Consider the following 25,395-nt stretch of genomic DNA (forward strand, 5'->3'; position numbering starts at 1 on the left):
AGCTCTTTAAAATACAATCCATATTTAAGGCTTCTTAAATATATTCACATGTTAACATTGTTGCTGGATCTGAAATTAGGCCCTACAGTCTTCCCATGGGACTACCTACAGCCACGTGCTGGACCTAGTGGGCAATGAAGCCTCATCCATGTGGGGTTATTAAAAGAAGCAAATGAAACAGAGGAGGGGCTTGACATCCAAATATTCCTTACCAAGGTCGCAATGCGGTATTCACTAATGATCACTTACTTATAAAATGACTTCTAAACATCTCTCTGTTCTTCTCACAGGTATCTGTCATCATCCAAGAGCATGAGTCACACATCTCCAGTTTTGGTTATCCTGGCCCTCTCCAATGAGTGGAGTTGTAGTCAAATCAGTTAAAAGAAGCCACAGTGCGAGACCTCGTGTCTCTTAAAAAATAATAGGCCAGGTGCAGTGGTTCATGCCTGTAATCCCAGCACTCTGGGAGGCCAAAGAAGGAAGAATGATTGAAGTTAGGAGTTTGAGACTAGCCTGAGTAGGAGCAAGAACTCGTCTCTACAAAAAATAGAAAAATAAGCTAGGCATGGTGGTGTGCACCTGTAGTGTCAGTTACTTGGAGGCAAGAGGATTGCTTGAGCCCAGAGTTCAAGGCTCCAGCGAGCTATGCTGATGCCACTGCACTCCAGCCTGGGCAACAGGGTAAGATCCTGTCTCTAAAAAAATAAAATAACAATAATTAGCTAAAAGAGGCTGGACACCTGTAACTCAGTGGTTAGGGTGCCCGCTACATGCACCAGGGCTAGCGGGTTCAAACCCAACCCGGGCCTACTAAAACAAACAAACAAAAATAGCCAGGCTGTGGCAAGCACCTGTAGTCTCAGCTACTAGGGAGGCTGAGATAAGAGAATCGCTGGAGCACAAGAGTTTGAGGTTGCTGTGAGCTATGATGCCATGGCACTCTACTCAGGGCAACAAAGTGAGACTCTATCTCAATAAAAAAATAATAATAATAATAGGCTCGGCACCCATAGCTCCATGGTTAGGGTGCCAGCCACATACACCAGGGCTGGTGGGTTTGAACCTGCCCCTGGCCTGCTAAACAACAATGACAACTACAACAACAAAGAAATAGCCGGGCGTTGTGGTGGACGACTGTAATCCCAGCTACTTGGGAGGCTGAGGCCAGAGAATCGCTTAAGCCCAAGAGTTTGAGGTTGCTGTGAGCTGTGACAGCACAGCACTCTACCAAGGATGACATAGTGAGATTTTGTCTCAAAAATAATAATAATAATAATAATCAGCTAAAGGAGACATTGCAAATCCTGCAAAAGAAGCAACAAAACTGGATATAAAGGTCACTTTGGAGTACTGCCCAAATCTCAAGAAGGATGATGAGAGCTCCTCAAAATTAGACTCTACGCACTAGAGACTAAGCAAGGCCCTCCAGGAAACTGAGGAAGCTCTCAAATATATATATATATTTTTTTTGGAGAGACAGAGTCTCACTTTATGGCCCTCTGTAGAGTGCCGTGGCCTCACACATCTCACAGAAACCTCCAACTCCCGGGCTTAAGCAATTCTCTTGCCTCAGCCTCCCAAGTAGCTGGGACTACAGGTGCCCGCCACAATGCCCAGCTATTTTTTTTGGTTGCAGTTCAGCCAGGGCCGGGTATGAACCTGCCACCCTCAGTATATGGAGCCAGGGCCTTTACCGACTGAGCCACAGGCGCCGCCCACTCTCAAATATTTTTATACAAATCTTTTTTTAACGATTATCCTGTGAACATCAAGTGTGAATTGTAGGAATAAACTATAATTCTACCACACAAATTATGTCCTTTCCAAATGGACACTATTCATCAAGGATAAGCTCAATAGCATTAAATACAAAATTTGTCATATCTTCACTCTGAAATTTTGGTCCTTGCTTTAAGTAGATTCATTTCAAGTGACTACTTTTTGATACCAATTATCTTGAGATAGCAAGCCCTGCCTATAACATATATTAAAGAGCTTTATTAAACTAGAGTCTTGTTAAGATTTAATACGATTATATAGTTTTTTCATTTTAGAAGAATCGTTAGCTAACAAAATGTGTATCTTTCTCAACATCTCGGTGACAATACTGCTGCCAATAGCACCCTTCAAACTGCTTCAGTTCCTGCAGTTGTTTGAGAATCCAGACTCCTGACCAGGCCAGGCAACAGATCCCACCCACTCCAACCTTCACTCATGCAAGAACCCCTCTTTCTGGATTGATCTTTTATTAAAATGAAGGTTATGAGTCAAGCCCAATTCAATTTATGCACAATGAAAATAATCAAAAGAAAAAAATCCAGGGCCTGGTGCAGTGGCTCATGCCTGTGATCCTAGCTCTCTAGGAGGCTGAGGCAGGAGGATAAGTTAAGTCTGGGAACTTGAGGTTTCCATAAGCTAGGCTGATACCACATCACTCTTGCCTGGGCAACAGAGTCAGACTCTGTCAAAAAAAAAAAGGAAGGAAGGTAGGTAGGTAGATATCTTGGAGAAAGAATTACAAATTTCAAAATGGGTTGATTTCTACATTATATAAAAATGTTATAAATTACCCTGAGCCCTCTACACACATGCAAGCACTGTTAGAGAAGAGACGTGTTCAGTTTCCTTCATGGGTCTTGAAAATTTAAAACCATGAAGTACAAACTTATAATAAGAATTCATAGGTGGCGCCTGTGGTTCAGTGGGTAGGGCACCGGCCCCATATACCAACGGTGGAGGGTTCGAACCCGGCCCCTGCCAAATTGCAACAAAAAATAGCCGGGCGTTGTGGTGGGCGCCTGTAGTCCCAGCTACTCGGGAGGCTGAGGCAAGACAATCGCCTAAGCCCAGGAGTTGGAGGTTGCTGTGAGCTGTGATGTCACAGCACTGTACCAAGGGCGATAAAGTGAGACTCTGTCTCTATAAAAAGAAAAAAAAAAAAAGAATTCACAAATGCAGATGCCTACAAACTAACACCAGGATCAGATGTTAGCAAACAGCGTGGTTCCAGCAGTGGCATCTGGAGAACTCATTCCATCTACTGGGGGATGGGTTGTGGTCAGATCATCTCATTTCTCAAGAGAAAACCGAAATCCAAATTTTTATGTATAATTTTTAAACTTGTATACATTTAAAATTTATCATGACTATCCAGGTGAAGTGGCTCAGGCCTGTAACCCCAGCACTCTGGGAGTTCAAGGCAGGTGGATTGCTTGGGCTCAGGAGTTCAAGACCAAACTTGAGCAAGAGCAAGACCCCTTCTCTACCAAAAATAGAAAAATTAGCCAGTTGTGGTGTCTGATGCCTGTAGTCCTAGCTACTTGGGAGGCTAAGACAGGAGGGTTGCTTAGCCCAGGAGTTTGAGGTTGTGAGCTAGGAAAAAAAAAACAAAACTGACATTACCAGGAGTTACAGAGGACATAGTAGGTCCATGATATGTATTTGTTGTTGATAGCAGTGAATGTCTCGGGAAGTCCTTGATATTACTTCAAGAAGTTGAATAATCACTCATCCTTTAATCCATTCATCCAACTTCATGGCAGGGATGTGTGAGTGTGCGTGTGCCCATCCAGGAGAAACTCATGCACATGTATAACACAAGAAATAAAGGAGAATGTTTATACCAACACACTTCTGGAGATCAAAAACCTGGAGACAGGCCAGGCACGGTGGCTCACACCCGTAATCCTAGCACTCTGGAAGGTCAAGGTGGGTCAGATTGCCTGAGGTCAGGACTTGGGAAACCAAGAGCAAGACCCCCATCTCTACTAAAAATAGAAAAATTAGCCAGGCATTGTAGCAGGTGCCTATAGTCCCAGCTACTTGGGAAGCTAAGGCAAGGGGATTACTTGAGCCCAAGAATTTGAGGTTGCTGTGAGCTAGGATGCTAGGGGACTCTACCCAGGGTGACAGAGTGGGACTCTGTTACAAAAACAAACCCTGGAGATAGTCTGATCACTGTTAGGAGACTGTTGTGGATTGAACTGTGTTCCTCCAAAAGATATGTTCGAATGCTAACCGCTTTATTCTCAGAATGTGACCTTATTCAGAAATAGGGTCATTGCAGAGGCAATTAGTTAAGATGAAGCCACACTGGAGTTGTGTGGATAGGTATTACCGGTGTCCTTGTTAGGAGGGAAGAGGCACAGAGACAGACATGCACACAGGGAGAAGGAGGCAGAGATTAGAGAGGTGCGTCTACCAGCAAGGATCACCAAGGCTGGCTGGCAACACCAGGAACTAAGAGAACAGAAGGAGCCCTGCTCTGCTGAGACCTTGACCTCAGACTTCCCGCCTCCAGGACAGTAAGAGAGTAAATTTGTAGTTTTAAGTTACCTAGTTTGTACTAATTTGTTATGGCAGCCCTAGATAACTCATACAAAAAGTGAATCATAGTGTATTTTTGCTATTTATTATTTTTCTAGAGACAAGGCCTTGTTCTGTTGCCTGGGCTGCAGGGCAGTGGTGACATCATAGCTCACTGTAGCCCTGAACTCCTTGGGCTCAAGGGATCCTCTGGCTTCAGCCTCTGACATTGCTGCTACTACAGGTATGTGCCACTGTCCCATTACGCAATCTATTTTGCTGCAGCTACAAGGAATGCACATGTAATAATGTGAATGAATCTCAGCAATATGGGAGGAAGCGAATAAACTAAGAAGGTCCACTTTTTAGGAATACCTATAAAACGAGAAGTCTGTAGATGGAGGAAAGCAAGAGAACAGGGCATTTGGGATCCAGATGGTCACCTAGGGAGGCTGTGCATGAGGCAGGAAGATTACACAGCTCAGCATAGATTGGCATCAACATCCTACTTTCCACGTTGAGTGGTGGTTTCCTGCGTGCTTGTTACTTTATTAAACCTTATTGGATTATAACAAATTGCTTATAATTAATCCAATCAAGGCCCCAAAAGAACAGTTTGATAATGCCTTTTAAAACATGATGATTTTCATAACTTCTGACTAAATAATCTCATTGTTATTTATGAGGGGAAAAAATGTTCAAATCATATGTACAAAAATAAATTTCATTGCGGTTATATGAAAAAGTGAATACGTTATTTACAGTAATTATTTGAAAAATCTATAATCCTTTTTAACATGTGTGATAGTTAAATGACTACTCCCCAAACCACTCCCCACCTCCTCCCTGCCTCTGTGCCAACAGAACCCACTGGGGTGGCAGTGTGCCCAGTCACGGCCATGTTGGAGATGAATCATGATGGGTGTGAGGCCACACCAGCCCTCGCCAGTGACTCTGTTTGGTAACACCGGCAACCAGCAGGAGAGGACCGTGGAGCCCCTGCTTTTGGATGCCCAACCCCTGGCGCTGAATCAGGAGTTAGTCATAAATAGGTTGCAGGTGGGAAGAGCCATGTCCATTCTGGAATCCAGAGACGTCAGTGGCAGAGGGTCTAGGGGTAGACCCCCACATGTTCAGTGACAATTGAGGTGGGAACTAAATGTTTAAGTGATGTAGTAGTTTGGGGTTATTACCAGATTTACACAATCCTGTAACTATAGGGATTCAAATAATGAGAACATGGGTGGCAAGAATCCCTATATCCACTGATTATCCTTTTTTATTCTGTTCTGATGGGACTTAATCAGTAAGAAAACGGCCAAAAGCTGTCTTTTAAGGGACAAGTAACCTTAGCTCTATTAGTTACTAACTGGCAACTGTCCATAGAATAAAAGGTAAAAAATATGCCTTGGATGATAAAATTGCTGACCGAAGAAACTGGTTAGGTCATCTATATTAATGTATTTCTGTATTTGGACCTATGGGGATCTGGGCCATGTGTTTTCTGTTTGTCTTGCTTTGTTTTTGCAATCTAAGCTTTCTATTTCCTTGTCATGACATTTTCCTTTGGTTTACCCCTATTTTTTCCCCCCCGATTTTGTTCCTATAACTCCAACTCCAACATCAGCAGTATCTTCTGAGCTCCAAATTAAAGAATAACAGAACATGAACACTTGAAAAAGGGTGAAAGTATATGCCTCACTTTGTATATCTCCAAATACATAAGCATCAGTTTATAGGACAAATAGTACTAATGGAGTTATTGAATAAAATGTATTTATTCAGCATGTATTAGTATCTCTGCATCATGTATTCTGTTCAATGCTGGGGACAAGAAGTTGAAGATCACATGGCAAAAATAAACACACACTTTAAAAAATAATTTTGGTGGCTCGGCACCCATAGCACAGTGGTTACAGTGGCAGCCACATACACCATGGCTGGTGGGTTTGAAACAGGCCCGGGCCAGCTAAACAACAATGACAACTGCAATAAAAAATAGCCAGGCATTGTGGCGGGCACTTGTAGTCCCAGCTACTTGGAGGCTGAGGCAAGAGAATCACTTAAGCCTAAGAGTTTGAGGTTGCTGTGAGCTGTGACGCCACAGTACTCTTACTGAGAGCAACATAACGTCTCAAAAACAACAACAATAATAATAATAATTTTGGGCTCAGCACCTGTAGCACAGCAACTAGGGCACCAGTCATATACACTGGAGCTGGCAGGTTTGAACCCAGCCCGGGCCTGTCAAACAATGACTACAACCAAAAAATAGCCGGGCAAAGCCGGACTACAGCTGGGTGCCTGTAGTCCCAACTACTTGGGAGGCTGAGGCAAGAGAATCACTTAAGCCCAAGAGTTGGAGGTTACTGTGAGCTGTGATGCCACAGCACTCTACCAGGGCAACATAGTGAGACTCTGTCTCAAAATAAATAAACAAAAATAAATAATTTTGGTTTTCCTTCTATTAGGATTTCATAAGACAGCACACACCTCCAAAATTAAAAGTAAAAACATTTAAGTTTGGTAGCACATGGAAGGGAAAGAACGTGGACATTCTAAGCATTTGGAAATGAATTTCTCTATTTCCCTGCGAGAGTTAAGCCCACTCTGAAAGTAGCACAAAGAGGAGCAGATGATGACAGAAACACAATCTGACAAGGACCAAAGAACTTGTCAAACTAAATGATGGTCCAGCCATGCTATGGATCGCTAGATAATTATCAGAAGTGGTGTGAAACTCGCTGATGGAGAAAAGCTCACAATAAAAAATGAAAAATGGTTATGAAACAGTATACGGTATAAACCCAACTTTTGAGAAAACAGTTGAAAAGATTTGACAAAATGTCAACAAGATACCTCTAATGTGACAGGAAAACATGCTATGTTTTAACTTGTCAATCCCTAACTTTTAATATACAACATGTATGACTTTTTCACTTTGGAGGAAGAAACGGTCAGATGTTGGGGGAAGGGGAGGAAGCAAAAATGGCCTGCCGTTCTTGTTGCCAGGCTGGCTGGTTTCCTGTCTTGTCTTCCTAAAGGTTATTATTCTCCCTAACAATTTGGTTTCCCATATTTTGTGCCTGTGGCAGGTCACCCTCACAACCACCTTGTCATACTCACATGACCACTTGTCACTGTAAACTTATCAATGTTGATCTTGTGTACCGGTAACTTCAAATACTTATTCAGCTCAAAAATCTCAAAACTAATACTTGGGGAAGCTCCTTCCTTCATCTGTCTCGTCTAAGTAGCAAACTTGTGGACTGAGATGGTGGCCAGTATCATTGTAGCTGTCACTCAATTGATGCATCTGTGGAGGTGTCTGCTGAAGGAACAGTAGCCCTAGAGTGATGCCTCTGCTCCCAGAACACTGCAAAATGCAGGGAGAATGAATGGGAGGGTGAGGTTTCATTCTCAGGATCTCTGGGCACCCACTCCTGCTGCAGAGATCTTTAAATGACACTACAGCACTCTACCAAGGGTGACAAAGTGAAATTGTCTCAAATTAATAAATAATCAGATATACAACTGTCTTTACAAACAAAAAAAGCACACCTGCTTAGCAGCCTCCACCTACCCTCTCTTCTTGCTCTGCAGGGATGCTGTGCTCTTAAGGGCTTCCCTATACCTTCTCTCACTTCTTCAGACCCTGCCTCCTTCCAGGCCTCCCAACCAGACTCCCACAGGGCCCCAGGGCACCCACCTCCCAAGGTGATGGTTTCAGGAGTAAAGCTGACTCATCATTGGGCCCCTGAGTGCACAGCTCAGAACTTACAAAAGAGATGAACTGTCCACATTATAAAAGGACAGTTTATAACACAGGATGGTTCTCATTTTGCTTTTCTTAAAAGGGATGAAAATCAATTAAATCCAAGGTTCCTCTTCCAATTCCCAGGGCTAAACACAAAGCATTACAGACCCAACACCTACTAACAGCACCAGTTCCATCCTGTGAATTCCCCCCCAACCCCCAGCTGGCTTCAAATAAGATAATGGCAACCATGGAGCAAACACTAGCCCCATGGAGCAAACACTCAAGACTTCAGAACAAAGGCTACTAATGGTGTAATACTATTCTTTGGGCCCCTATCTACCCTACTGCCATCAATCCAACCACTATCTGTCACCCCAAGTTCCCTTTTCCTCCTCAGCCTTCCCATAGCAGTTAGTAAACACTAAGGAGAAGGTGGGGCGAGGTGGCTCACACCTGTAATCCTAGCACTCTGGGAGGCCTAGGTGGGTGGATCCCTTGAGCTCAGGAGTTGGGAGACCAGTCTGAGCTAAGAGCAAGACCCCATCTCTAAAAATAGCCAGGCATTGTGGAGGGAACATGTAGTCCCAGCTACTCAGGTTGAAGAAAGAGGATCACTTGAGACAAGAGTTTGAGGTTGCTGTGAGCTGTGATGCCACAGTACTCTACCAGGGGCCACAAAGTGACACCCTCATCTCAAAAAAATAAAAATAAACACTAGGGAGATACCAGAGCACAGAAATGTGACTCTTGCCCTTGTGGCAATCAGACTAGTAAAAGACAGACACATAGCAAACTTAGAATTTTGACTAGGGCTGTGAAAGTCTGCATTGTACCTATAGTAGGGATATTTGATCCACTTAGGGTAACAACCAAGTAAACTTTAAAGGAGCTAGTAGGATTCACTTCAGTGAACAGTGAAGGGAGAATTCTGAAAAACAGCACATGAACAGGCATGTGGCCTTAGGATGCCCAGAAACAGAGCTAGTCTAAAAGCAGGTAGAGGTAGAACCCAGCCTTGTAGGTAACTTGGGGGCAGGGAAGTTTTTTTTTTCTTTTGAGACAGGGTTATCAGCCCTGGATCTTGCTAAAGCTGGCCTCAAACTCCTGGCCTCAAGCAATCCTCCTGCCTCAGCCTCTCAAAGCGCTGGGATTGCAGACCTAAGCCACTACTGCACCAGCTGTTATTTGCTTTTTAAAGCAATGACAAGATCTTAAATGGTTAGATCCACATTTTACCTTCCCATTAAGACCTCAGTTTTGCAGGTTAAGTACTGGAATTCCTTATGAGGAATGACATCCTAACAATGTGTGCCTCCCATAAAGGGAGATTTTAGAACAAATCTTACTTTGTGGGTAGGACATCTGCAGCCCCAGCGTGGCTAAAGGATCATCCAATAAGCATCATGCATTTGCTCCAACACTTGTAACTCTTGTGTTCCTGATGTTATTACAAAGGAAACCAAGAGATCCCCTGAAGTTACTTCAGGTGAATATCATCAGCTAAGAAATCAGTTCTCTTGAAGTTAAACGTATTTTCACAACTCCTTTTCCTCTTTCATGATTGGTGTGATGGCCCCGAATGTTAAACCAACATTCGGGTCCAGTACAAAATGAAACCTCTTCAAAAACATTTTCTCTGTATAAACATTAACTGTGGTGCTTCTTGGTGATTCTGTTCTAATAAGCTAATACTAGTCTGCAGTAATTGTTCAATACAAAGCTTGCAACTTTTCTCAATTAGATGCCAGATTAAAAAAAAAAGAGAGAACAAGGCCAGATGTGGTTGCTCACGCCTGTAATCCTAGCATTCCGGGAGGCTGAGGCAGGTAGATCGCCTGAGCAAGAGCAAGACCAGGTCTTTACTAATAGAAAAAAACTAGCTGGGTGTTGTGGCAAGATGCCTACAGCCCTAGCTACTTGGTGAGAGCGAGGAAGGATTGCTTGAGCAGTTTGAGGTCCCTGTTTGCTAGCAGTGACACCATGTCAGAGCGAGATTCTGTCTCAAAAAAAAAAAAATTATCTCCCTTATATACAAACTGTACAGAACTGTACCCACCTCCTGCCCCAGATAATAATCTCCACTAACTATGGACTATTTCCTACAGCAAATACTCAAGATGATTCAGAAAATCCAGGCAAAGTAGAAGCAATGTATTTTGCAACAATTATTCTTCCAATGAGTAATTTGTAAATTCTCTCCCACCCAACATTAAACAGGTAAGTGAAGCAGCTTCCATATTTTAACTGTTACATGTAAGATTCAGAACGTCAACACCATACTTGCATTCTACATAATGTTACAAAACAACACATATACCTTAACTTTAAAATCTGAAAGGATTCATCCTAATTATGGGGGGAAAAAACTTCACATCTCACACACACTATTAAAGTCTGGTTCTGAATATAGCACAGCATATACAGCAATTCAGATTTTTTTAGTAACTACTGATGCCAGTTTATACATAAATTGCATTGAACTCAATTTCCCCCTTATTTCATTTTCCCACATATTGAAGTGACCTTTTATCTTCTTTTAGAGTAGGCAAGATAACTGAAGCTTTGGTAAACTGGACTATAGTACAAGAAAAATAGTTCCTATTTTTAAGATTACTAAGTGCTACAGTAGTGTTGATGCAATCAAACTACTTTAAGACTTAATTCACTTTTAAATGTGGAAAAGATAAAGGCTTAATCTGACAAAGTTTAACCACTTGTTTCCTCTGACTTAATATATTGCCCATTGTCATCATTGCAGTATTCCTAGTTCTTTGCTTGTACTACCCATACAAAACTCCTTTGAAAAAAAATAATTACCCAAAGCTGTATGCTCAGCTTGAATCCATCTTTAAAGCTTAGGGATAAGCAGCAAGAAACACGAAACATCTTCCTGGAGTATCAACTTTACACTGAACATCTAACATTAAAAACATGAGCTCAAAACTTATACTCATTTTTTAACAGTCAAGAATTCCCTAAAGCTCCACCCATCAACTGCTATTCCATCCATTTGAAGTTCTACATTAACATGGTTACCTTTGCCATAAAATAAAGCATAACCCTTAAAGTATCTATTTGATATGTACAAACTACATATTCTTAATGACAGGTCACAAAATTTAAGCAAGTTCTTCCTCAGGTGACCCTAGCCAAAATTAAAGTGGGGCAGACATTATTTTAGCTTGATAGCACTAACAATATTCACACCACTTAACTCCTAACCAAATAGGATACCCTGTTGACCTGTCATATCGTTTGACATGATTCAAATGTACAAAAAAAACCAAAAAAAACAGATAGACCTAGGCAGAAATTAATCTGATTTCTAATTATGTGAAATCAGCAAGGAGATTTTAATATTAACATGGCATAAACCTCCCTATTTTAGCAGTTTTAAAATGCTTACAAACAAGGGATGAGCTCAACTTGCTTAGATATTTGAAATACAACTTTATTCTGATTCTAAACGAAAAGGAATGGGAATGACAATGACAAACAAGATTTCACCACTGGATATTGTGATGTGACTGTAGCAGTCTTATATTTGAAACTCAAGAAGGAATCGACTGCGTTCCAAACAGCTAAATATGCAGGTCCAAACAATGAAGGTTATTTTTTTTAAACTGCCACATTCACTCCAAAGCCCATTCATCTCCTTCAGCATCCCAGATGAAGCACATGTTCCGCTTAGCTAGGTAATAAAGTGGCACACACGCTGCACCGCTGACATCACAGGACAGCCTATAAAACTAGACTTTTGACGCTGGGCTCCAGCTTCATTCTCACAGGTCATCATCCTCATCCGGCAGAGCAGTTGTCTGAGCAACCTGAAGAGGAAAAATGGTAATATCCCAGATTAAAACAATCAGAAATGGAACAAACCAAATCTAACAGCCTTAAGGTAGATATGATACCTCTAAGTCATGTTCATATTGTGCTGCCAAAGCTGGGTCCATGACCACCTCTGGTGGGGCAAGAGCAGGCATGGCAACAAACTCCAAGTTAGGGTCTCCAATGAGCTTTCTAGCAAGCCAGAGGAAAGGCTTTTCAAAGTTGTAGTTACTTTTGGCAGAAATGTCGTAGTACTGTTTAAAAAGAAAAGTAAAATCAACCCATTACTAAAATAATGATTCTTCTCAAGACCCCCGAAGCTAAAAGATAAAATTCTTTCAATCCATACATATAAAGGACCAATAAATTTCACGGTCCTATATATAACCTTCTCAATGGACCATAAGTAAACAAGCAGCTTTAAATGTTAACATACCTGAAGATTCTTCTTTCGGTGGAAGACAATAGATTTTGCCTTCACTTTCCTGTCCTTAATATCCACTTTGTTTCCACACAACACGATAGGGATGTTTTCACATACTCGTACCAGATCTCTATGCCAATTAGGCACGTTCTTGTAAGTAACTCTTGATGTTACATCAAACATTATAATGGCACACTGGGCTGAAAAGAAAAATTTATGGTAATTAGGACAAACCTAAGAAATTACAACCTGGATGAACAATGCTGAGTAAGAACCATAGACAACAATTTAGTTACAGTCTTAGACCTCACCCTGGGTCACCTAGATCTCCCACATACCCCACCTCCCCTCAGTGCAATCTCTAGGTCTATTCCTACTCTAAAAATGTTAAATTATTGCACATACAACATTGCTTGCCATTTCTTTTCAAAAGAGACCTTGAAAATCCAGCTTATCCTGTTAAATCTTTCCCCCTGAAATACTTCATCATACTCCCTCATTCCCCTAAAATATATTAATGGCAAATCATTACCATTCCAGAGAACCCACCTCTCATTCTGAAGGTGGAGCCTGGAAATATACTCCTTAAAATATCTTTAAATAAATGAATATAGTAGGAATTACAACTATTTAAAAAAACCCAGATCAAGCCTTTGTTGACCTGTAGGAACAGTACATAACTGTAACTAACAAAAACAACTAACCACCAACACAGCTTTCTGACTACAAAGAATTTTTAGAGGTAAAACCCCCTTTATTTATATATATTCAAGGAATGCATAAGACATGAAGTGTTCTCAAAAACTTTCATCAAGAAAGTAAGATTCCAGATAACTTTATTCACCTGTTTGATGTAATGAACATTTATTTCCTTACAAGTTTTTTTAATCAAGCCTTTTGAAAAAAGTTGTTTAAAGCCTTATAATGTTTCCAAAAGCTGGCCCAACGTGCAAACAAATTACAAAGACAACTTTCATAAATTTTCTCCTCCACCCAAATGGTGGGCAAGTGTCTGAATATAGCAAGCCTTTAACTTGAAAACTACACTACTTCTACTATAGTCAGTATTAACGGTGTCTACTAGAATAGATCTGTTTATGTTTAAATGACCTCCGAGACTCCAGTACACATCCACTCAAAATACGGTTAGACTGACAAATGAGATACCCACCTTGGATATAATAGCCATCTCTGAGACCACCAAATTTCTCCTGGCCAGCTGTATCCCATACGTTGAACTTGATGGGACCTCTGTTGGTGTGGAACACAAGGGGATGGACCTCAACGCCTAAGGTGGCTGAAACGGAAACATTTCACATCAGTAGCTGAATTTATCATTTTACACAAATTTCCAAAAACAGTTTTTCCCCACGTACCTACATACTTCTTCTCAAATTCACCGGTCAAGTGGCGTTTCACAAACGTAGTTTTCCCAGTCCCACCATCACCAACCAATACGAGCTGTCGGAGAGTAGATTATAGAAATAAACCCTAAACACTCGCACGGCTCAGGGCCCCACGATCTTGGCGCTGTGAAAGCGCTCTGGACAGCCATCCGCCCGCGCTGCGGAGCTCTGCACGCCCAGTGGGTAACCCCAGACACACAGAGCAGGAGAGGCGGGCCCAGCTGCGCCCCGCAGGCGACTTGGGCCGGGGGACTTTCAGCGTCCCCGCCCCCACCCCGCCGCCTCCCAGAGCCTAGCGCGCCGGGCCATCCCCAGGCCGCCGCCCGCGAGGTCGCACACCTTGAACTGGACTTGGGGCTCTCCCTGGGCGGCCATCCCGGTGTCCTGCGGAGAAAACGCACTGTATGCAGGCCGAGCAGGCCGCGGGCACATGGCGGCAAGGAGCCCGCGCCCCCCGCCGCCGCCCCACGTGCCGCCCACAAAGGCCTCCCGCCCGCGGCGGCGCCATGGCGGCGGGCCTGGGCCGCGGACGGCGGGCTAGACATCCCGGGCGCTGGGGGCGCGGGCGGCCGGGCCCGGGCGCGGGGCCTGAAGGGCCGAAGACCGGGAATCGGACGCAGCGGGCGGGGAGAGCGGTGAGGCGGGTACCCGACCCGGCCCGTCCAGGTCCCCAACCCGGCCCCGGCCCGCGCTCGCCACCGCCTCGCAGCCGCCCACCTTCTGGCCGCCCGGCCTGGACCCCGGTTGCCTTCAGCCCCCAGACCCCGGCCCACCACCCCCGCCCGGCCCAGCTAGGCCCGCAGGACCCGCTACCTTCCAGAAGCGTCTCCGCGCCCGTCCGACTGAGGCTGGGAAGATGGCGGAAGCGCAATTCAAACGCCGGAGACGCAGCCGACGCCGGCGCGCGGGCAGGGCGGGGCCGGCACGGGGCGGGGATGGCGCGGGGAGGGGCAACGGCGCGGCGCCCGCCCACGTGGCCCGCGCGTGCGCGCACGCAAGCGGAGAGACTCAGGTGGTCGCTCCCTCTCGCCCTGAGCATAGGTTGGGCTGGCTGCACGGCGGGGCCACGTGGGAGGCCGAGCATGGCGCGCGCGCGCACAGCGGCCCGCGGGCTCGTGTGCGCCGGCTCGGAGGGCGGGTTCCCGGGCGCGCATGCGCCGACGGAGAGGCGGGCGTCCAGCTCTCCGGATTTCTTGGGCCGGCACTGGCGGCGGTTGTGAAGCGCAGTCAGCCTGCCTGATCTATCTTCCTTTCGCGCCCTCCCCCGGTGGGACTCTGCGCGCCGGCTCCCTCCTGGGCGGCCGAGGCAGTGCATCTCAGGGAGGCGCTGGTGTGTGCGCAGCAAGAAGGAAGGAATGAATGAGTCCTGAGCTGGGCTTTCCTGGTCCAGTCTGCGCCCTGGCGTCTCTGCTGCTCAGTCCGCATGCCTTGGCCCTGACTCCTAGGGCAGGGCCCCAAGGCGGCCACGGCTTCCGCATATGGGAGTCGACCGCCTGGGCGCGTCCTTAAGCCGGGGCTGCGAGCGTGGGGGGTTGCCGACTGGGCGGCGGGCCTCGGGGGCCCTGGGGGGTGTCCGACGGACGTGAATGGGGCAGCGGGCTTGTGCTGCTGTGAGCGGACACCGTGTCAGGCGTCTAACGGGTGTAGATTGCGGGGGCGGCTGTTCTAAGACCGAGGGTGCAGATTCACGTCGCCGCACTTGGGGCAGACCTTGCGGGAAAACCAAGACCAGAGTCCTCTCGGGACTGAACCGAGCGCCCCAGGAGTAGCCGCGCTGACCTGGGCACCTTACAGCGGGTCCGCGACACTTGTAGGAACGCTCAGCGGAGCCCACTCAGATGCTGCTGGCGGAAAAGCAGAAACAGACCGGAGTGTCTTGGCTTAAGAATCACCAAGTCTAGGGCAATGTCGTGAAGTTAGGCCCGCACCTAAGCAGGATGTTGAGTGCGGTACAGCGTTTGAAGAGTGAAGGTAGTTTGTTTCAGCAGGGTCAGGGAGGTCTCAAAAGGATAATATTAAGGGAAGCAAGTTGGAGAGAGATGTAATCGTAACTTTATAAAGGCTAACACTACATGCTGTTACATAGAGAGGTTTTATATAGTATAGTATAATGCTGTGTATGTGAAAAAAATAATTTTTAAAGACAGTCTCACTTCGTCGCCCTCGGTGGAGGGTGTGTCATAGCTCTCAACATCCTCTTGCCTCAGCCTCTGGAATAGCTACAACTACGGGTGCCTGCCGGAACATCTGGCTAGGTTTTAAGTTTTAGAGACTGGGGTCTTGCTCCTGCTCAGGCTGGTCTCCAACTCTGAGCTCAAGCAATCCACTGGCCTCGGGCCTACTAGAGTGCTAGGATAATAGGTATGAGTCGCTTGTTTATGTGAATTTTTACAAATGCCTAAAACCATTTTCTTGGATATATGTTTGTTTGTTTTCTCAGATTTACTTAACAGATTGTATTCTGATGGTATTGCTTCAGGAGAGAATAGAAAGTGTAATAGAAGTGGAAAGAGATCAGAGAAGACTAACTTTACCAACAATGTCCTGTTTGTTTAAAAAGGTAGTTGAAAATTAACCAGGCTTGGTGGTACCTACCTGTAGTCCAGCAACTCCAGAGGCTGAGGCAGGATGATTGAATCTGCAGGGAGCTATGATAATGCCACTGAACTCCATCCAGCCTGGGCCTGTCTCAAGAACTAAAAAAAAAGTAATTGAAGCAAAGGTGACAACATATTAACTGTTGTACGATACTGGGTAGTGACCGTGTATACCTTTTGGCATTTTTCTCCCACAGAAATTTCAAGGGGAAATACAGTATTAGTTGTTTAAGCACCCAGTCTTCTAAGTAGAGCTGCTGGCTGGTTGGTTTGTTAGCTGTGAGTGTTATGAACTGGTCACACTCAGAAATGCTGAACATCATGTAAAGGAGCACAGTGAAAAGAACAGGAAAATAGACACAAGATAGCATAGATTATGTTTGCTCCACTGAAACGGTCTAAACTCATATTGTCAATGATTTTGCAGTTTACAGGGATAATTAACTCTCTGCCATTGAACATGGATTGCAAACCTGTGCTTAACTTGTAGTTGCAAAAATTGCAGCCAAATACACAGAAATAGGTTTAGACTTGCCAAAAAAGTTGCAAAAATAGTACAAAGTAATTTCAACATACCTTTCCCTCACATTTCCCCATGTTAACATTCTTGCTTTGTATTTGTCTTTCCCTCTTCTCTTTCTCTCTCTGTCCACACATATGTGCACATACCAGCATATACAATATGTATAGTTTTTAAAAGTCAAGATTAGGTGTGTCTGGTTTTTTCCCTCTGAAATGTTTAAGAATAAGAACCTACTTCATGTGTATTTCTCAAAACCAAGGACATTCTGTTAAGTAACCACTCTATACTTAAAATTAGGAAATTGGTCTCAGAGCCCGTAGCGGTGCCAACCACATACACCAAGGGTGGTGGGTTTGAACCCGGCCTGGGCCAGCTAAACAACAATGATAACTGTTAACAAAAAATAGCTGGGCATTGTGGCAGGCGCCTGTAGTCCTAGGCAAGAGAATTGCTTAAGCTGAGGAGTTTGAGGTTGCTGTGAGCTCTGACACCACAGCACTCTACCCAGGGGGACATAGTGAGACTCTTGGCTCAAAAAAAAAAAAAAAAAAAAATCAGGAAATTGACACTTACAGTTCCAGTATCTAATCTCAGACCTTAATTGCTGGTTGTCTCACTAATGTTACTTAGCCAGTCCGGTATTACATACTGCCACAAATGTTTGTTGGGTCTCCTCTCTTTCAATCTGGAATAGTCTCTTCAGTTTGTCTTTCGTGAACTTGACACTTTTGCGAGTATTTTGTAGGCCAGAAGGTTTGTAGACCGTCCCTGTGTTTGGATCTGTCTGATAACTTCCTCATGATTATGCAGTTTAGGTAGGAATACCCTGTTTTCCCGAAAATAAAGACAGTGTCTTATTTTAAGGTGTGCTCCCAAAGACGCACTAGGTCTTATCTTTCCTGTAAGTAGGTCTTATTTTCGGGGAAACGGGGTAGCTCAAAAGTGATGTTGTGTCCTTCTGGGTGCACCTTATCAGAAGGCACAGAGCAATCATTTTAAGCTATGTGAGGCCTTCCTCCCCTACTAAAACCCTGCAGTAGTTTTCTGTCTCACTTAGAACCAAGAAATCTGTGGCTGTGGAGGTCCATGGGATTTACCTCGTGCCTATTCCCCCCCACTGTCTGGCTGTCCCCCCCCTTCCCGGTCTATAACTCTGGTATAGCTACTCAAGCCTTTCAGAATCTTACCCTGGCCAAGTTCCTGCCTCAGGGCCTTTGCGCTTATTGGTCCCACTGTCTAAAATGCTGTTCCCCACATCATTGCCTGACTGGGTCCTCACTCTTCAGGCTGCATCTCCTTGGGGAGGCCTTCCTTGACCACCCTGTTTTACCACTCCAGGCTTCCCCCATCTCAGCACTCATTTTCTTTTCTGTGGAGCACTTAAGTGAAAACATCTTGCTTGATCATTTACATGTGTGTTTTTATCTTTCCCTCACTAGAATAAGTGAAATAACTTTTTGTCATGATTTTCATAATTTGTAATGAGTGCTCAACAAATATTTGTTGAATGATTGAATGAACTGTTCTTAAACCCTTCAGGATATAAGAAGAATCATATAGAGCAGCATTATCTTCTAATGAAAATAATGGTAATTTAGATTTGCAAGCTTATTAGAATTTTAAAAATGCTGTTCCATATCAAAGACTAATTAATCCTCAGGAGACCAGTGTGAGACAGAGTGTCTCTACTAAAAAAAGAAAAGCTGGCCAGTCATGACGGTGCGTCCTAGCTGCTTGAGAGGCTGAGGCAAGAGGATTGCTTGAACCCAAGAGTTTGAGGTTGTTGTGAGCTATGATGCCTCTGCCAGTTAGCCTGGGGCGGCAGAGTGAGACTCTTAAAAAACAACAATAACAACAACAAAAAACAAGAAAACTAATCCTTAAACAAGTAAACATTTAACAAATACAGGGCAAGGCTTTTCTATTTGTGCATTTCCATAAACTTTGTTGACTTTGCAAACCAATAAAGAAGCAATTCTTAAATACTCGGTTGGTCCAGCTGATGAATGTGAGTAACTTACCAAATGAGATACCTGTATTTTCCTTATCTGACACTGAAAAAACTGACACTCAGTTTTCTCCATATGAAGCACTTCACAAAACAATACTTATTTCTTCTTTGTATTAGCATATGTTATTTTCCTTAAAAGCAAAATGGAGAGATTTGTCATATTCCTGCCATTCAGTCATCCCAGCAACAATCTTTTTCAGCTAGAGATCAGAGAAGTGCAGAGTCTACATATTGGTGGCCCAGGAACTAAATCCAAGAAAAATTTAGAGTTGTAGTGGGACTGATCACAACGTGCTCTTTATTTGAATTGTTTGAAAGCACTGTTTATTTTTAGAGACAGGAAGTCTCTGTCACCCTGGGTAGAGTGCCATGGCATCATCATAGCTCATAGCAACCTCCATCTCGAACTCAGGCAATCCTCTTGCCTTAGCCTCTCCAGTAACGGAGACTATAAGTGCCTGCCACAAGGCCCAGCTACTTTTTTTTTTTTTTTGAGACAGTGTCTCACTGTGTCACCCTCAGTAGGGTGCTGTGACATCACAGCTCACGGCAACCTCAAACTCAGGCTTAAGAGATTCTCTTGCTTCAGCCTTCCAAGTAGTGGGACTACAGGCAACCCCAACAATGCCCAGCTATTTTTTGGTTGTCGTTGTCATTGTTATTTGGCAGGCCCAGGCTGTATTCAAACCCACCAGCTTCAGTGTATGTGGCTAACGCCCTAGCTGCTGAGCTACAGGTGCCGAGCCTTTTTTTTTTTTTTTTAGTAGCGACAACGGGGTCTTGCTCTTGCTCAGGCTGGTCTCGTGCTCTTGAGCTCAAGCAATCCACCCATCTTGGCCTCCCAGAGTGCTAGGACTACAGGCTTGAAACATGGTTCCTGGCCTATTGACAGCATTTTGTAATTTGATGATTTTAAAATATGCCTGCAAATTCTTTGATTCTCCTCCGTTCAAAAGGTTGATTATAACTCATCTCTCCCTGAGCCCAGGCTGAACTTGGTGCCTCATTTCTAACAAATGGAGTATGTCAGAATTGACAATGTATGACTTTGGAGACTAGGTCCCAGAGGCTCTGTGCCTTGGGTCACTCACTCTGGGGACACCTAGGCGCTATCCTTGGAGGGCAAATGCAGCCCTGTGGGCAGATTCAGGTGACAAAAACTTGAGTCCCCTACAAAGGACCTGCACAAACTTGTCAGCCATGCTGGGCTTAGGTCTCCTGGCTCCAGTCAAGCCGTAAGTCTAGAGACCTTGGTCCAGGTAAGGCACTCCTGAATTCCTGACCCATAGAAACTGTGTAAGAAAAAAGTGTTTATTGTTTCAAGCCATTAACTGTGGGAGTAATTTGTTACATAATGATAGATAGCTAACAAAAAATAAGGATATTTCACATAAAAATCCAGATACCTTATTTCCTTGAAAAATCACAAGATTTGGAGGTATTGGGAATGATTTTTGCAGTGTTCACAACCATCTGGGGGTCAACAGCCACTGCCTGCACAGATGGGGCAGAGGCTACCATTGCCTCTAGCCCTGCTGCTCCCCATTGTATCTCAGACACTGAGGCCTTGGAGCCATATGTCCCTTGTCATCTGATGCTCAGTCTGCTCTGACATCTGCTTATCTGCCTGAGCCCTGAACTGTTTGCGCTCCCAAACTCTAGTGAGTCTGAGAGAGAATGATGAAAAAACACAGACTCATTAGTTCATCTACATAATACATCTCTTATATACCAGGCACTCTCTAGGGACTGGTGCAATGAATAAAACAGAAAATAAACTTGGTGAGTATTAAAATATAGAAGATAGTGATTCTTGCTAAGGTGATAAAGCAGATAAAGAGATATAGGATGTCAGAAGAAGGAGGTGGTCCTGTAGGTAGGGTAACCAATAGGCCTTCCCTAAGGTGGTGATGTTTGAACAGAGACCCAAAGGTGAAAGAAGGTGCCATACAGACATTTATAGGAAGATAATTCTTCCTACAAGAGGAGGGAGAGGAAGTAGCAAGTGCAATAGCCCTGAGGTGGAAGGCTGCCTGGAGTTATCAGAAAAGCAAGGAGGCAGGTGTTGGAGGGGCAGGTGTGTAAAAGAGAATAGGAGACGATAGCTCAGAGAGGCCAGCAGGACTCATATTTTGGCACGATTTTTGTGTAAACAAGTTTTCAGGATGAGTGCTTCCACTATGGTCTAAATGTTTACATTCCCCCCAAATTCACATGTTGAAATCCTAACCCCAAAGGTGATGGTATTAGGAGGTGGAGTCTTTGGAAGTCATTAGGTCATGAAAGTGGAACCCTCATGAACAGAATTAGTGCCCTTGTAAAAGGAAACCCAGAGAGCTCCTCTCTTCCCCCACGTGAGGACACAGTAAGAAGGTGCTGTGTGTGAACCAGGAATCCAGTCCTCACCAGACACTGAATCTGCCACACCTTGATCTTGGACTTCCAGCCTCTAGAACTGTGAAAAATAAGTTTCTGTTGTTTACCAGCCACCCAGTTTATGGCATTTTATTATACCAGCCAGAGTGGACCAAGGCAGCCTCCACTATTAGGAATCGCAGTGGCATTTTTTTAGCAAGGAGACTTTACAAGCAGATTGCTGGTAGTCCACAATAGGACAGTCTATGAAAGACACTTCCATTCAGTGTCCTATGTCATTTTAGGGGAATCTAAGAAAGAAGGATAGAAAAAAGCCATAGAAAAACATGAATAAAACAGGACTTCTCCAAAGTTAAGAGACACCTGGGGCACTTCATAGATAGACATAAAAATTTTAAAGTGCACATATTAAATTTTCTAATATATTTAAATTCTCAGTTTTTTAAATAGGCTTTCAAAAATTGTGGTACCTTTTAAATTCTTGCTTTGAACAAGTTGACTTTTTAAGACATACCTTATAGCCAATGAAACATAACTGTGCTATTTACAAGATAAGATAATTGCAGGCAGACATTGTAGGAAGATAATTCTTCCTACAAGAGGAGGGAGAGGAAGTGGCAAGTTCAATAGCCCTGAGGTGGAAGGCTGCCTGGAGTTATCAGAAAAGCATGGAGGCAGGTGTTCCCAGGGCTGCAATAACAAAATACACAAACTGGTTACCTTAAACTAATAGAAATTTATTCTTGGACAATTCTGGAGGCTAGAAGCCTCAACCAAAGTGTTGTAGGGCCATGCTCTCCCTGAAGGCTCCTGGGAATCTGCACTGTGCCTTTCTCTTAACTTTGGTGTGTGGACACATCGCTGTAAACACACATTGTCTTCTCCCTGTGTGTCTTCTCATCACCTGTGACTGCGACGTTATCTCTGGGTCTCTTCTTTCCTTGTAAGGGCACCAGTCACTGGATCAGGGCACATTCAACTTGATCACGTCTGTAAAGACCCTATTTCCCCAAAAGATCCTTATCACAGGTACAGGGTTTTAGAACTTCAACGTATCTTTTGGGGTAGCACAATTCAACCCAGAACGTTATGTGTATATATATATACATAATGCTGTGGTAGAATGGCTTAGAACTGGGACACAAGGTTAAGGTTGCCTGATGACTGACAGGTGCATGACCTCACTGGGATGGAGGTGGGTAAAGTGGGAACACTATTGGGTTGTCTCATATTACCATCTGCCTTGTATGATAGGACCCACTGGTGAAGCCCAGGCTATTCAAACTTTCCACTGGTAATAGACACTCAGGAATTTTAGGCTTGTCTCCCCACCAAAACAATGCAGCAGTTACTGTCCTTAAACATGTACATGTGCACGCTGGGGCTTTTAATTATACATTCCTAAAGAGGAATCACTAGGTTAAAAGGGGTATTTTCCATTTCTGTTTTTTTCTAGAAGTTGGGGAAATGTCACACTGTGGTTTTAATTTCTAAATTCTGTTTTACATAAATAGAAAATGATTGGTTAAAGGGGAAAGTCTCCAATTAGGGATTCGTTGGCAATTTCTTAAATTTCATCTTAACTGTTTTTGCTGAGTTAGGTTTTGCTGGGAACCCAATGCACCAGAGCCATCTTACCATAATGACTTCCCAATAAATTAAAAATAAAAGTTTTCTAGAGGTGTACCACAACCACAAATTTATTTTTTCAAGTGCTAAAACTAAAATCATGATGTGCAGAGATTATCACCCAGTTTCCCGTTCATTCAAATGCACAGATACATTGAATACATCTGAGAAGTAAACTGAGAGTGTATGGAGGGTACAGAAGAAGAGCTCCTAAAGACGCCCGGCCCCTGGTCCCCAGGACCTGTGGGTGTGACACCGACATGGCAGGAGAGAATTTGCAAATGTGATTAGGGGTTGGATTTTCATATGGGGAGATTATCCTGGATTATCCAAGCAGATCTAATGACTTGATTCTTTTTTTTTTTTCTGGGTTGAAAATTTATTTAACCCCCTTCATACTTAGTTTTCTTGTTTATAAAATTAGAAGATCACTTCTACCTCTGTGTGTTCATCTTACAGCAGACATTTTCACTATAATATTATTTTTTTTTATTGTTAAATCATAGCTGTGTACATTTGTGCAATCAAGGGGTACGATGTGCTGGTTACATATACAATCTGAAATATTCACATCAAACTGTTCAACGTAGCCTTCATGGCATTTTCTTAGTTATTGTATGTAGACATTTGTATTCTGCACCGTAGAATGAGTACAGGTTTTGCCTGTACTCATTCTAAGATGCACCGTAGCTGTGGCCCCACCCATTACCCTCCCTTCACCCTGACCTCCCCCCTCCCTTCCCCTTCCTTAGCCCTTTCCCCATATTCTTGTGCTATAGTTGGGTTATAGCCTTCATATGAAAGCTATAAATTAGCTTCATAGTAGGGCTTTCTTCCATTCTTGAGATACTTTGCTAAGAAGAATATGTTCCAGCTCCATCCATGTAACCATGAAAGACATAAAGTCTCCATATTTCTTTAAGGCTGCATAGTATTCCATGGTATACATGTACCACAATTTGCTAGTCCATCCATGGGTCAATGGGCACTTGGGCTTCTTCCATGACTTAGCAATTATGAATTGGACTGCAATAAACATTCTGGTACAGATGTCTTTGTTATACTGTGATTTTTGGTATTCTGGGTATATACCTAGTAAAGGAATTATAGGATCGAATGGCAGGTCTATTTTTAGGTCTCTAAGTATTCTCCAAACATCCTTCCAGAAGGAACGTATTAGTGGGCATTCCCACCAGCAGTGTAGAAGTGTGCCCTTTTCTCCGCATCCCCGCCAAGATCTCTGGTTTGGGGATTTTGTTATGTGGGCTACTCTTAATGGGGTTAGGTGATATCTCAAAGTAGTTTTGATTTGCATTTCTCTGATGATTAAGGATGATGAGCTTTTTTTCATGTGTCTGTAAGATCGTGTGTCTGTCTTCTTTAGAGAAGTTTGTCTTCAACTCCTTTGCCCACCCTGACATGGGATCACTTGTTCTTTTCTTCCTAATACGTTTGAGTGCTCTGTGGATTCTGGTTATTAAACCTTTATCGGAGGTATAACCTGCAAATATTTTCTCCCATTCTAAGGGCTCTCTGCTTGCTGTACTTACTATGTTCTTGGCTGTGCAGAAGCTTTTTAGTTTGATCAGGTCCCAGTAGTGTATTTTTGATACTGCTTCAATTGCCTGGGGAGTCCTCCTCATAAAATATTCACCCAGGCCGATTCCTTCAACAGTTTTCCTTGCACTTTCTTCAAGTATTTTTATAGTTTCATGTCTTAAGTTTAAATCTTTTATCCAGTGAGAGCCTATCTTAGTTAATGGTGAAAGGTGTGGGTCCAGTTTCAGTCTTTTACAGATTGCCAGCCAGTTCACCCAGCACCATTTGTTAAATAGGGAATCCTTCCCCCACTGAATGTTTTTACTTGGCTTGTCAAAGGTCAAATTACAGTAAGTAGCTGGATTCATCTCTTGGTTCTCTATTCTGTTCCAGACATCTACTTCTCTGTTTTTGTGCCAGTACCATGCTGTTTTGATCACTATCGATTTATAGTACAGTCTCAGGTCTGGTAGCGTGATTCCTCCTGCTTTGTTTTTATTGCTGAGTAATGTTTTGGCTATTCGAGGTTTTTTCTGATTCCATATAAAACAAAGTATTATTTTTTCAAGATCTTTAAAATATGAGAATGGAGCTTTGATAGGAATTGCACTAAAATTATATATTGCTTTGGGTAGTATAGACATTTTAACAATGTTGATTCTTCCCAGCCATGAGCATGGTATGTTTTTCCATTTGTTAACATCTTCGGCTATTTCTTTTCTTAAAGTTTCACAGTTCTCTTTATAGAGATCTTTCATGTCCTTTGTTAGATAAACTCCCAAATATTTCATCTTCTTTGGCACTTCTGTGAAAGGAATAGAGTCCTTGACTGTTTTTTTGGCTTGGCTATTGTTGGTATATATAAAGGCTACAGATTTATGGGTGTTGATTTTGTAGCCTGAGACATTGCTGTATTCCGTGATCACTTCTAAAAGTTTTGTAGTAGAATCCCTAGTGTTTTCTAGATATATGATCATGTCATCTGCGGAGA

At 43.5% G+C, this 25,395-nt stretch overlaps 1 protein-coding gene across 1 annotated transcript; it reads right to left on the reverse strand.

Annotated features, from left to right (window-relative positions):
* Window positions 1-11,498: 11,498 nt before the first annotated feature.
* RAN (RAN, member RAS oncogene family) lies at window positions 11,499-14,783 on the reverse strand. Its single transcript, XM_053588211.1, has 7 exons — window positions 14,543-14,783; window positions 14,069-14,113; window positions 13,700-13,784; window positions 13,495-13,620; window positions 12,336-12,523; window positions 11,983-12,153; window positions 11,499-11,895 (listed from the first exon to the last, which is right to left on the reverse strand). The coding sequence occupies exons 2-7, from the start codon at window positions 14,102-14,104 to the stop codon at window positions 11,851-11,853; spliced, it is 651 nt and encodes a 216-aa protein (XP_053444186.1). The 5' UTR covers window positions 14,105-14,113; window positions 14,543-14,783; the 3' UTR covers window positions 11,499-11,850.
* Between the last annotated feature and the right edge of the window lie 10,612 nt (window positions 14,784-25,395).

The sequence above is a fragment of the Nycticebus coucang genome, chromosome 4 (assembly GCF_027406575.1).
Source record: "Nycticebus coucang isolate mNycCou1 chromosome 4, mNycCou1.pri, whole genome shotgun sequence".
Classification (NCBI taxonomy): Eukaryota; Metazoa; Chordata; class Mammalia; order Primates; family Lorisidae; genus Nycticebus; species Nycticebus coucang.

Coding starts and splice junctions, on each gene's coding strand:
- RAN (XM_053588211.1), bottom strand. CDS start 14,104: ATGGCCGCCCAGGGAGAGCCCCAAGTCCAGTTCAAG. Junction 13,621..13,699: donor ATTTGAGAAGAAGTATGTAG/GTACGTGGGGAA, acceptor TTTCCGTTTCAG/CCACCTTAGGCGTTGAGGTC. Junction 12,154..12,335: donor ACCGAAAGAAGAATCTTCAG/GTATGTTAACAT, acceptor CTTTTTAAACAG/TACTACGACATTTCTGCCAA.